The sequence below is a fragment of the Bactrocera neohumeralis genome, chromosome 2 (genome assembly GCF_024586455.1).
Source record: "Bactrocera neohumeralis isolate Rockhampton chromosome 2, APGP_CSIRO_Bneo_wtdbg2-racon-allhic-juicebox.fasta_v2, whole genome shotgun sequence".
In the NCBI taxonomy this organism is placed as follows: domain Eukaryota; kingdom Metazoa; phylum Arthropoda; class Insecta; order Diptera; family Tephritidae; genus Bactrocera; species Bactrocera neohumeralis.
Window position 1 is genome coordinate 46,478,731 of NC_065919.1, and position 14,729 is coordinate 46,493,459.

Consider the following 14,729-nt stretch of genomic DNA (forward strand, 5'->3'; position numbering starts at 1 on the left):
GAATTAGTAAATTGGATTACACTTGTACTACACTAAAGACACTTACAACTGCTTCTGCTGGTCGCCAATTTATTCAGCTGATTATACTCTTCCTGCGCTATCTGCAAACGCTGCTTCTTAATATCATACAGTTCACGCTTGTTCTCCAATTGATCTTGTGCGGCCGACAGGTAATCGCTTAGCATTTGCTCTTGCACGCTCTTCCATTCCTGGCGGGGATCCTCTAACTGTGTCGACTGCTCTATGTGATTGATATAGTAGCGTCCTATATGTGGATCGTAGGCTTCCTCCCAGCCATGCGGCAGCTCATCGCCGACACAATCTTCGAACGACTGTGGTTTGGTATAACTGCAAGTAGCGGAAAACGGAAATACCACGTAAATACAAAAAATAAAAGGTGAGTTGTTTTGCTGTGTGAATATGTAAATATTTGCCTGCGTTTCTAATCTATGACCTAGTATCTATAATAATCACCGACTTCCTGTTCAAAGCGCGCCACAGTGATGAGTGTGCTTTGTTGGTCTTCGGAAATACTTTGGCGCTGTGACAATCTCGACGATACCAGTAATCAAACCGCTAAGTGGCTCGCTACTTGTGCGCCAGCATACTTGATTAGCTATTAGGAGGCGGCGTTAGCGCGTTGTAGTTGCGCGTGGGGAAACAAGTTTCCATTAAATGCTTGACTCATAATCACCCATTTCCCACGCTATTTCAAGTACACACAGTTTTACATATCAAAGCGTATGTGTGTCTGTTAATAGCTAGGCGGTCTTTAATGTTTGCTGGAAACTGTTTAATCATGCAAATCAATGCGAGCCACTGGACTAACAAGTGCATATATGTACATATTTAGTATTTCTATATAGTATACATATATATGTATATTTGTAAGTAAAGTATGGCAACACCTTTGGCTCTTCATTTTGCATTTTTAATTCAAACAAATATTTATTTGATAATGAGTAGAATAAATAAATACTTTTCTCAAATACCTTGTGAGCTATCTGCTTATACCTATGAAGTCATATCCGCCTAAGAATAAATCAAAAATGTTTCGGTTGTGATAAATTTTTAGTCAGAAATTGGTCACAATAATTCAAATCTTCACTTACTGCAGTAAAAACTGAAGCTTTTTTAACAAAATGGCATATATTCATAGTTAAATTAGATCAGCACTAAATGCTTACTCAGGTCATCCAAATCCATCAAAGTTCAGCTAAGTGTGAAAACTGTCGACGGGAGTAACTTAAAAAGTGTACAGGTCGCGCAGTAGGTAAAAATTCGGGGTTGTGGTATGACCTCTTAGTAGTGTATGAATGACAGAACCAATTAATATTTTAGCTTATCAATATAATAAGCACAAGTATTGTACGAGATATTAGAACAGAGTTGAAGTCAACGCTGATATACGTAATATTATATTACTATTGCCTCCATAAATTAATTTTAAAAGTTCTCATAACAAATTTAAATAATTTATTGTGTAGTATTAGAGTCAAATTTTGGTAGAAGAATCAAGCTGCGACATACTATATTTAGAACTAGATATAACAATTTTGTTCTTTATATGACAAATTGAAATTTGCGATTTACAGTTCAAGTTGTGGTGGATGATCATGAGATTGAATGAAAATTTGGAAATATCACTTCGATGTATGAAAGAATGTTTATTGACATTTATTATTATTTTTTTTTTAATTTCAACAATTTTATTTGTTCCTTCTTATGTTATTTGTTTTATTTTGCACTTTATTTTTATTAAAATTTAGTTTTGATAAATTTTAAATATATATAAAATTTTATTCAAAATAAAGATTAATATAAAAAGATTAAATAAAAAAAAATAATATAATAACATAAAAATAACAATAAAAAATAATATAATAAAACATACAAAATTATATAAGTTATATAAATTAAGAAAAACACAAAAATTATAAAACTAAATAAACTGAGAATATTAGAAAAATAAATTAGAAAAAATTAAAGACTAAAAACAGAAATATTTAAATAAATAATATTTATAATGTATTATATTTGAATATTTTTAGTTTTTTTCTAATTTTCTAATTTTTTTGAATTTTATAATTTGGGTTTTTTATATTTCATTATTTAATATATTTCTTTTTACATTAACCTTTATTGAGAAAGTTTAGTTTTGTTTATATAATTGTATATATAAATGTATATACATATATTATTATTTATTTTTTAGTTTAGATTTTTTTGTAAACTCATTTGTCAAATTTTCTTAACTTAATTTTTTTATGTAATTAGGTATGTATATGTGTTTTGTAATTTTTACTTTTTATAATAATAACTTTTAAGAAGAATAATTAACGTAAGTTAATGCCTTCAAAATTATATTTAATGATTTAATTTTCCAGCAGGTGGTAGTATTTTTTTAATTAAACTTTTTTTGTCTTAAGAATTATTTTTTTTTACTAATTTATTTTTTTTGTCTTATTACATTTTTAAAGTTGTTTATAATTATTAATATTTTTTTTTATTTTACTTTCGTTTTCTTTAATCTTACAGTATTATTTTTTTTATCATAATTTGTATTGATAATAAGTAAGAAAAGTAAAGTTTGCTAGAAATAGTTTCCGAGATTGCAAAAAAACTTAAAAAAAATTACTTCCAAATATTTTGTGCCAAATTTCACTTTAATATCTTTATTTATGGCTTTTTTTCTTCGAACTTAACCTTTATGGAGCCAAGGAATACGTGTACCAAGTTTCATCACGATATTCAATTTTTAAAGTTACAGCTTGCAACGGAACAGACGGACGGACAGACAGAATCCGGATTTCAACTCTACTCGTCACCCTTCACTTTGGTATATATAACCCCATATCTGACTCTTTTAGTTTTAGGACTTACAAACAACCGTTATGTGAACAAAACTATAATACTCTCCTTAGCAACTTGTTGCGAGAGTATAAAAACATATTAAAAATGTAATAAGACAAAAATATAAATTAGAAAAAAAAATAATTCTTAATCTTACAATATTATTTTTTTATCATAATTTGTATTGATAATAAGTAACAAAAGTAAAGTTTGCTAGAAATGCCTTCAAAATTATATTTAGTTTTTTTGTTTAAATTTGGTTTTGCTTAATTGTTTACTTATATTTTTTTATAATGTTTTAACATTTTAATTATTTTCTTTTCCAATTAATTAATTTTTTTATTATTTTTATCTTTTATACTTTATAATTTTTATTTTATAAAAAATTTTATACTTTGCTAGAAATGCCTTTAAACTTATACTTATTATTTTTTTTTGTCATTTTGTTTTTACTAATTTATTTTATTATTTATTTTTTTTTATTTTTTATATTTTATAATTTTTATTTTAAATAAAATTATTAACTTTTCCAGGAATGTATTCGAAATTTCATATTGCAAATTCATTATTTTGTAATATTTTCCCCCGCTCTTTCCTCAACTCACCACAATTATCTCGAACTTAATGTTCTCCTATTATTTCTCTTTTTCTCTTTTATTCTAGTTTGCTGTTTAAAGAAGTTATGCTCAGTTACTACTGTTCAGTTTGCCTTTGTATTATTTATAAATCATAAGTACCATTACTTAATTGTGTCAAAAAGAGCTTTGCTTAGTTTTGATATGCTGACAAATTTGTGACGGACTGCCATTGATTAAAAAGTTGAGCTTTCCAGGAATAACGCTGAGGCATTAGGCGCACACTTATACATACATATTTTACATATCAACATACGTATAAGAATATACATTTAAACATATGATGAGTAAACATGCCTGTTTATGTACATACTTGCTTATGTATGTGTACATAACTATATATGCGAAGATTTATGTTCCTTACGCCCTGCTTAGCAACAGGAAAGTAAAAGTTAAAAAAATAAATGATGAATAATAAAAAATAGATAAACAGTAATGCCGTGGAAACATATAAATACAGTTTTTTAGCGTTGAAAATGTGTAAAAAAATCGTTTTTTGTGCCACTCTAATGTATGTATACACATACCTACATATGCTTCCACAAAACTTTTGTGCATGTAAAGCTGCTGTCATTATGACTTTTACATAACACCAGCGCGGCAAGTTGCTTCGTCAATGAACTAGAATTTGACCAACCGCAAAAAGCATGCACACACACATCCAAAAATAAATTAGTCAGCAACTTTTTCGCAAGCTTCGATGGAATTATGCTTCACGGTTGCTTACATGGAAAACATATTCGCAAATATTGCAAATTGCAGCAGTTTTCTTTATTTCATTTTATATTTATTTACATCTAATGATTACTTCATTTTCATTTTCTCGAATAAAAAAACAACAGCATACAAAATATGTGCTAATTGATACACGAAGTTCTAATAATTCCAAGCTATTAGAATTGCTGCAACAACTTTCATATGAATGAAGAATTGCACAGCGCTATTAGAGCAGAGGGCGTGCTACACACATACACACATGTAGAAAAAAATATTTGCACTTAACTCAAGCGCTAGTCTCTGCATACCTCAAACCATTTTTTTTGCCTGCTTTCCGAACACTTAATAGCGTCTCAGCGCGATTAAATTTAATTGCTTATTTTTATTGCACTTTATGTCTTATTGCGGCTTATTTATTATTCACACTTTGGCTTTGGTGACTTATTTCGCTTTTTTTCGCTTGTCATTTTAAGCAATCAGCACAATTATTTACGTCACTGCATAGCGCTAACCGCAGCGCCTTGCTGGGTGTCATGTATGCGGGCACGTTCGCCCACTGCGGCGCGGCGGCAATGCGGTTTGTCGCACGGGCGGGTGGCGGCACGAGCGCTAGGCGGTCGAAGCGAAGCGCGGCAGCGACATGAGGAGATGCGCCACTTATTGTGAACGCTTTCAAGATTAATTGATTTCAGTGTAGCCACAAAGTCTCCGCAATCGCCGCCAATGGATCACGACTGCCAGCCTTTATATAAGTGCGCGCGTGTGTGAGTGTATCAGGCAACATTTTTGGCTGCTAGTCGCTTTGGCTAGTCAATCACTTGGCAACGCGAGCGGCGAGCTATCAGCAGTTATACTTACTAGTATACGTGTATATATGTATGTGTATATGTAGGTATGTATGTATGTATGCAGTGCGCTTTGCCGCCGCTTTGACTTAATGCACTATAATGCGCTTCAACGCCACCTCCGCGCCGCTTAATAGCCATTTAACTGTTGCTTTTCGCATTGCTTAATTTTTCTAGCGAAAAGTTCGCTAAAGCTTTGACAGCTGTTAGCAATCAAAACTGTATTTGTGTACACATTCTATTCGTAGCGCATGTTTATCAACGACATTCCTTATTCATCAGACTTCAATAAAAACGCACACACACATACAACAGCGTATAAATATAAGTATGAGTGTGTGTTATGCATTTGTGTGTTTTATAAGTCTAGAAATAGACAAATAAAATTTGCTAGATAAAGCAATTCTGCGAATCGCTTTAAATACCCACACCGCATTCCTTAAGCTTTTATGCGCTTGTCTGCTTTTGTTGTTGGTTTTAGCTTTTTTTTTGTATTCTGTATAACTTTTTGCTCGCTTTCTTTATATACATATGTATATTCGACGTGCGCGATAAACAATTCTGGCCTCATACAACCGTTACAAGTGGAGAATGTAAGAAAAAAATTAATTTACAAGAAAGTGAGGGAAGCATTTAATAATAAAAATCAAAACTAAAATTTTTTAAAATTATTTTTCCAAAATTCTACCACGAACGTTCATTTTTAAAACAGAAACACTGAGCTCTAATTTAACTTGAGGTTACATAAACACAGACGTTCGAATCAGAAGTAAGCTTTAAGAGTCCAAACGCAACTATTTAGAGAGTGGCGAATCGAACAAGTGTTTGGTATAAATTTAACATACTTCCATAATGGGATAGAAGCTTTTTTTGAGTCTCCAAGCGTAGAAGAGTATCGAATCGAAGAAACTATACCAACTATTCAAGTATACTGTTAGCACTTGCAATGCAACATTGCGCAAACATGGCGGCGACTTTTTTTCAGTGGCAAAATGCTTTCTTGCGCAACAAATAACAATTAATACCTCTTCGTGGCGAGCAGAGTTTGAACTTTAAATGTTCTATTAACATAAAAAAGGCAAACGAGTCGCCATATGTAAAGTGTTATGTATAACTATCATCCATTAGCTGTCTTGTAGGTCTTTCAAAATATCCAAACTTTTTTTAAATTTCTACACAAGCATTCTTATCTGAATAACTGACCAAAATTGACCTCGAAAATGTCTTTCTTTAAATACTTAATGAAAGTATTTTCAAATATTTCGTTACAAAGTTTCGTAACAAAGTTTTTTAAAACAATAGAAAAGTTTTGTAATTAAAATTTTCAAAGCAATTTCTCAAATGAGCCATTCACACGCATTAAACTGTTCCAAAAAATATAAAAAATTACAAAATTGGGTACAAAGATGCAATGACCTATTTCTATACTCTCTTGTAGCGAATTTAAAGCACAAACCCAGTTGTTGCTTTCAGAAGAATTTTTATATGAGTGCTACATTGAAAGATAATGAGCAGAGAAATAGTGAATCTAGAGAACGATGAATCGAACACGCAACCAACGTAAAGCATATATGCGAGCATGCTGAAATATATGTGAATGGAATAGAGATAAGAAACATCCTTTAATGAGCTATACAGGCTCTGTTTTTATTGAATATATCAGCACAATTTTACTTCGATTTTTCACATCTGAAGGAAGTACTTATGAAAAGAAAGCACTAATTTAAGCTAACAAGTAGAGATGCAGCCAGTATATAAGAAGTATTTCTAACTACTTAATCTCTCTACTATCTAGAAGTCGTCTATAAGAACTACTTTCAACTAATCTCTCTACTATCTAGAAGTACTTCTTTTCGCTAACAAAATATTTCTCAATGAGTTTTCAGTGCGTCACAATCTAAATCTATAAAAGCAGTTCGATTGCCTACACAGAGGATTGTACGAGGTTCTGCTTGAAAAGGCGCAGTAATTTGATATACTTGTATGTGTTTGTAAGATATTTTTATAACTGCATAAGCACACATACTATATACCAAACATATAGTCAGTTATTGGTGCAGCTACATTGTCATGAGCCACCCACTAAGCTTGTCAGGCAGCCGTAATCAACGTCGCCACCCTTTACATTGCCAGCTGCGTTTACTACGGGGCTTCTAGTTAGTGCCAGAGACACCTGAACTCAAGTCGCTTGTATGTATGTATGTATTTATTGTTGCAAAAAATGCTGAGACAAATAACTCAGACTACAGTAAAACCGTAAATACACACAAGCACACATACACACATACACACACAAACTGTATGTGTAAACCGCAAACGACTAAGTTACGCTGGTTGACTTTTAAAGTTTTTTTTTGTATTTTTGATGTTTTTCTTTATTTGTTGTCACAGAAGTAATACGGCTTCCTTAAGTTGCAATGCAACACTCAAACTTAAATTAATTCTTATTGATTTTTCTTCTTCCTCGTTGCTTGTCAACAAGCACTTGTACACTTCATGCAGCATACAAAATACACAGTGCTCAAAATAAGCATGTAAATATGTATGGACGTGTGTTTGTGTGCAGCATGTTTGCGCAAATTTAACTTGAATGGCAGTTAATTAGTAGTAATCAGTTAAATTGTCAGAAGACTGCTTACAAATTAAAGTGTCACTTCAGCGCTTTTGCTTTTTTTCTTTTTCGACGAGTGAATTTTTTTCACAAATTGGCTTGACTGAATTAGTGCAATGGCTCAAAAGTAATTTTTTGGTTTTTTATTGAATTAATTTAGGGTGCATACAATTGGTAAATTGGGTTATTGAAAGGAAAGAGAGTCAACGAATTCACTTTTATTTGAGAAGCTATATTTTTGTGGTGGGGCCAAAAGTTGACACAGACTGTGCGGAGCCAGCCGTTTGAGTGCTGTTACTTGGCATAAAGTTTTCGAAAGTTTTAAAGTCCTTACTAAGTTGATTTCAGCTCTAATTGGTTGGACTCTGATGAATGTTTAAGATTAGATTTTTTCCATTTTTTTATTGATTTGTTTAAATTCATGCTGGAAAGGCTATTATACAAATTTATGAAATACATTATTGCGGCAAAAGACGTGGTAAAATAAAATAACTCTCAAATGTTTACTATAATTGTAAGCAAAATCGGCCCTCTCTTCGTTAATGACGTCACATGCCTATCAAATGTGCGCCAAAAAAGAATACCAAGTCGAAGTTGACGTAATATCTACTATTTTTAGTTATAAGAGAAAATAGTGGCAATCCTCACTTTAAGCGCTCTTAATTGAAGCCCAACTTCAATTGACATCTGACAGCATGTGCTCCAAGGTGTGCGCATCATGATCTTACATCGAACCTAAGCTAATAAAAACATAACCTAATCTTCTCATCAAATGTCACTTCCACAAAAATATTTCATTTGTAAAATTTAAACGCTCTTAGACCCCAAAAATATTTGATTTTGAATGTAAAAAAAATCGTATTAAAAAACGTATTATTTTAGCAGACTTTTCAACTTTATTAGCTTAGCGCCGCTGCCAGCAAACACCAATTAGAACAACACAAATTACCTCAAATTATAATATAAACAAAGTACAATGGCAGAAGAGCAAACAATAATAAAAATGCAGATTTTCTGTAGCGGCAGAAATGTCCGCGTGTGTTGGTAATTAAATCACATACAAAATATTTGCACAGGCGGCAGGGGCAAGCATGGAAGAAACGAGTTATTTCAGCAAATTCCACACAAATACAATGACGGTTGTGCCATACGTGTGTTTGTGTGTGTGTGTGCATGTGTATTTTGAACAAATATGACAAAAAGTTTACACTGTTATACATTCCACATGCTCGTCATATAATAAATATATATGCGTGTTTAAGTAAAAGTTAGTCTGAGCCGTTGTCATTTACGTGTGTACATGTGTGTGTGTGTTGATAGCGGGGATTATTATTGTAAACGTATTGTTGTTGTTTTCAACTCATATATGGTCGTATTATTCAACTGGTGGCGTTGTTGTTGACGTTGAAGAAAGTTATTATTGCTGTTATTGTAACTTTTAGTTGGCCATTAGTTGCTGCCGCCATTGCCATTTTGACGCCACTCACAATTTATGCTAATTTGTGGTCATAAATATTTTTTATAAGTCTCTGTTTTTTTTAAATGTGTTTGGATGTATGTGTGATTGTTCATACGTAAATTATTATTGAGTAAGGGGCTTATAAGCGTTTCTTAGCATATTTGTGACTTAATTAGGTAGGCAGTCCGTATTAAAATAAAATATTCCAAAAACAATGTTTTGTTGATTAAAGTTCATTAAAGTCATTGACAACTCAAAAAATATGCAATGAAAAATTATAATATATAATACAAGCCTTAGTTCATAATTTTTCTAACAGAATATATGTATGTAATACAACTTTTTCTATATATTTCAACGTTTGAGCTTACGCCGAGATTTTTATATTCCGCAAAGGTTATATTAAGTTTGTTTTAATGATTTCTACACCCAAAAGCAAACGGCGGAGACTCTAAAAAATATCTACATATATAGCTATCAGCATGACGAGCTGAGTCGCTTTAGCCATCAGTTAAATTGACTGTATATACTCGAACTAGTCCCATAGTTTGAGAGTTAGCGATCTGAATATTTTCGTACACATCCCTTTTACCCCAAGTAACCGTTTGTCGGAACCATTGATAATGTATCATTATAGCATATAGCTGCCATACAAACTAAACGATCGGAATCAAGTGCTTGAACGACCAATTTTTTCATTTGCAGAGATATCTTCACTCAATTTGACATAGAACAGATCTTTTGTATTTGTTAAGAGTATTGTAGCTTCGCTGCAACCGAAGTTAACGTTTTTCATTGTTTACGGAAAATTAAGTAATAGATTTCAATCAAATTTTATTGATTAATAAGTTCTTAACAATTTTAAACTATGCCTTTGGTGTGTGACTTCGCTAAAATATGCCTGAATGTAGGCAGCAAATGCTATGTCTTTGGTGTGTGCCTCCGCTAAAGTATGCCTGAATGTAGGCACCATACATATTTTTGGCTTTCTCTTTATACATCTGTAATATTGTCAATATGTAAGGAAATATTTATACAATAGAATAGAGATTTTTGCATATAGATGGATATATTTATTTACATATTTCTATATGGTATATGTATATAGTTCTATATGAAAAGCACTTCATTATAGAATCTAGAGCCAAAGATGTTATATATATAAAAGACTCATTCATAAACATTTAAGGTAGCACTTAACTTTAGTGAACTATAATTTGTTTGACTTTTATAGTAGACCGTCTGCTAATTGCCTACGCAACTTTTATAAGACAACCATTGACAAAGTTTCTCCAAAACCTCACAGTGTGGTAAAAAGACAGTATTAATTAACCTGAAAAAAATTAATTATTTTCAAATGTCATAAATCATTTGAATTAAATATTTTGACCACCTGGAAACCCTCTAATACATTTTATATATGTACGTATGTACGCACGTCAGCATTTAACAAAATAAATAAGAATAAATTCACAATGCTTTGCCGCGTGAGGTTAGCGCTGTCAAGCCAAAATGCCAGTTGTCTATGTCAATAATAACGATAAGCGTAAATCCGCACGAAAAATACTCAAAAATATCTAAGTAAATAAAAACAACATGAAGGCGAGCTCAGTCGAAAACACGCAGCCAGCTTTATTGTCCAGTCCGTTTGGTTCGCCGATTCTAATCACGTCTAAAAATAATATGAAAGAATATGTCTACACAGACAACATAAGTATGTACATACATACACACATTCACTAGCACTAAAAAAACTATTCAAAAGCCCTCAGTGCTGGAAAACACGCCACCACGCTGTAAGAACAAGAAATAAATAAATTTAAAAAATCGAAAAAATCGCATTGGCACATTATGCGAGTCGGTATACAAATTCCTGAGCGTTAGCACACATGTGGGGACATATACACCTATTGTTGGTATGTGCTGTGCTATGTGCATTAGGGTGCGGCCTACGTATGGCAAATAAATTCATAGCATTTTGTAAACAAAAAATATTTTTAAAAAAATTTTATTTTTAATAGCCGATAGGTACTGAATAGAATTATTATTTCTTACAATTATTATTTTATGATTTCAAAAATCTTCAATATGTTTATACTTGCACTGAATTTCAGCTCAGTGCGCCTTTTCATACCATTCTTTTTGCGCTCTCTATACAAGTATATTTGTAGGCATATACTTACATATGCTTTACGGTATTTAGCCATATTTACGCTAAGTTTCGCGTGTGTATGTGTGTGTGTATGTGACTGTCTATTTGCTTGTCTATCTCTCTTGAAAATATATGTATGTGTATGAATGTTGATTTTGACCGATTGTTTATATGCAAGTTTTTGGAATTTTTTGTTTTTTTCTAAACTTATTTCATATTTTTTTATGTGTGTAGGTTGCTGTGATTTCATGGAATTATTCGCAGTGGCGTGTGCGCGTGTGCTCCTAAAGTCAAAGTTTATTTGTCGACTAAATGCTTTTGGCTGTTGGATATTTTTTGCCAGTATTTAAAATTTTTATAATTTATTTTTTTTTTATTTCAAATTTAAGTATTTTTTTATTCCCTATGCTAAGAAGAGCTTTGCATATCCATGAATATAAGCAAGGAAATCAACTGGTTTTTTCCCGGTATCAAACACTACGCTACAGCCGCAAAAGTAGCAAGTAAAGTAGCAGCAAAGTCATGTAAATATTTTTTGTTTAAGAATTCAATTTTTTTAAGAATTAAAATATAAAAAAAAAAAACATTTTTTGTGCCAGAACAACATCAGAGAATTCCATTTTTAAATTTAATCCGCCCCTAAATGTAGGCCAAGATAATAGCATTGTCTGCAATTAGGCGTAAATATAATAATGTGATTGGCTTGTTCATATTTGGCGAAATAATATTGAGAAAGCATTGAAAGTATACTTTATATGTTTCTTTTTTTTTTTTGTTTTTTATTAACAATAAATCAACAAAAAACTTCTTCATTACATATGTATATATTAGGTTGTAAAATATCCCCTTCCACCTTTTTGTCTTTTGAATTTCGCGGCTAAGTACAAAGCGCTACAGAGCCGTATCTGGCAATACTATATATCTACCAAACGACACTATGCATAATTAGTTTGGATATTACGTTCAACAGTTATAGACGTATAAATATGGAGTTCACTAACGCCGCCGAAATTCGCGCTATTTTTAAGTTTTCCTTCGTTAAAGGCAAATCGGTTAGAGAAACGTTCCGTGAGATTAATGGTATTTTGGGGGATGGTACTCTATCACTTCGAACTGCGGAGGAATGGTTTCGTCGATCCAAATCGGGTGAAAACGACACCATGGATGAGCCAGCCGGCGTAAGACCTGTGACGACGAATATCGATCAAATCATGGAAAACATCGAGGTAGGCCGGCATGTGTCATCTTGTGACATCGCCTAGAAGATGGGAGTTAGACACCAAACCATTTTAAACTGCAGAAAGCTGGATACACAAAAAAGCTTGATGTTTGGGTGCCGCATGATATGACGCAAAAAAACCTTCTGTACCGAATCATCCACTATGAGCTGCTCCCATATGGCCAGACGCTTAATTCTACCATCTACTGCGAACAACTGGACCGCTTGAAGCAGGCGACCGACCAGAAGTGTCCAGAATTGGCCAACAGGAAAGGTGTAGTTTTCCACCAGGACAACGCCAGACCGCACACTTTGTTGATGACTCGTCAGAAGCTACGGGAGCTCGGATGGGAGGTTTTATTGCATCCACCATATAGCCCGGACAGAGCGCCAAGTGATTACCACCTGTTCCTGTCCATGGCGAACACCCTTGTTGATGTAAAGTTGAACTCAAAAGAGGCTCAGAAAGAGGCTTGTGAAATGTGGCTGTCCGAGTTCTTCGCAAATAAGGAGGGGGACTTCTACGAGGGGGTTTTATGAAGTTGCCGTCTAAATTGAAACAGATTATCGAACGAAACGGCGCATATTTGAACTAAATCCGATCACTGTAACACTTTTTATAAAGCATTGAATAAAAGCAAAAAAGCAGAAGGGAGATATACATTTTTATCAATCAATTTCAGGTCTTCGCACGCAGTCTGCTTACCTAATCATGTCCCATAAAAAATTCTTGCTAAGTTTATATTGTAAGCAATTTCCGATAATTAACACCTATTTTCTATTGTTTTTAAAAATTTCTGTGCTTATCAGTTATCCAGCTAAGCAGTCTAGCTGGAATATAACAGAAAATTAAAAACAATAGTATCACCAACGACCATTCACCTTGACACACCAATTAAGATAAATTTAGTTGGTGGGCAGCACGCCCTAGAAAGATTATAGCCTAAGTTGTTAAGTCTATGCATAAATCCCGCAAATTACATGTGACCTTGCAAATTTAAAAATATGGAAAATTGTGTTTTTAGCTGCTCATTGTGGATATTGAAACTCAAGTGCGACCGGAAAAACTTCTTGCTTTTAATTTCCATGGAGCTTTTTCACTGGCACTGAAATAGCGCTTTCGTTCGATTTTTATGCTCTTCATAAAACAAAAGTAAGAAAAATAATTCCGGCGCGTGCAATGAGAAATTACAATTGTTTAGCTCAAACAACCTTGACTATTGAGCGAGTTAAAAAAACATTCGAATGAGCGTTCATTTCGAAAATGAAGAAATAATTTTGGAAGGAATGTATGCATGGCTGCTCGATTATTAGTCATAGCAGCAGCAAGTCTTTTATGTTTTATTTCAAAAATGCGAAAATAAAATATTGTATTTTCTTATTTATAGACTCAGGCATATGCACATAAGGATATATCTTTATATATTTGCGTACCTATTTATCTATGTGATTTTTTTAACTTTAATTAGAATTGCCACTACCGTTAATAATCAGAATAAGCGCTATTTTTAAGATTTTTTGTATACAAAAAAAAACCTCATATATTAAGTAAAAAAATAAGCTGAAAAAATCCGCACTTGCCTTGCGTAATGTTGTTGTTGCATGCGGTTGTTTGCGAATTAAAGTGCGTAGCCATAATATATGACACGACTTAATTTACGCGCCTAACCTTATCGCACTTTTTACAACCGCTACAACTTCAGCTAAGACTATCTCTGCTAAAAGAATGAATAATACAATACTAAGACGCGCCAAAAATATAAAGCAAAATATTTACAGAGCGTGTTTGCTGGGCGCAAGGAAATAGCAAAATTATGAAATCAGCTTGCTTGCCGCATATTTCCTGCGCTGGCATACACACACACACACACATAAATTATATTTTTAGTAGTTTATGACAGTTATGCTTATGATTTTTTCCAGAAACTACAGCTCACTTGTAAATATTGGCATTGACTATGACATTTTAAAGGGAAAACCATAAAAAAGCGTAGATAAATGTATTGAGTCCACGTGTTGGTGGCAACAACAACTAAAGACCCACGTAAATTTTTTTTCAAAGCTAAGCGTTAGAGGCAAGCTGGCAAGCTGGCAAGCATGCGCAGGCGCAACGCTAACATATGCGCATAGCTTTGCATGCATTTATTTTTCGAAATTCCAGAAATGGTGCACACAAACATACATACGCATAGCTGTATTTATGTAAATTATAGCAGCATTTGCTGGAGTCGCATACAT

General features: G+C 32.9%; 1 protein-coding gene across 1 annotated transcript in view; it reads right to left on the reverse strand.

Annotated features, from left to right (window-relative positions):
* Positions 1-14,729, reverse strand: part of LOC126751319 (protein kibra) — a 68,973-nt gene that overhangs the window by 5,558 nt on the left and 48,686 nt on the right. The window contains exon 3 of the mRNA XM_050461494.1: positions 47-348. Within this exon, the coding sequence (XP_050317451.1) occupies positions 47-348 (302 nt within the window). The remainder of the gene's footprint in view (positions 1-46; positions 349-14,729) is intronic.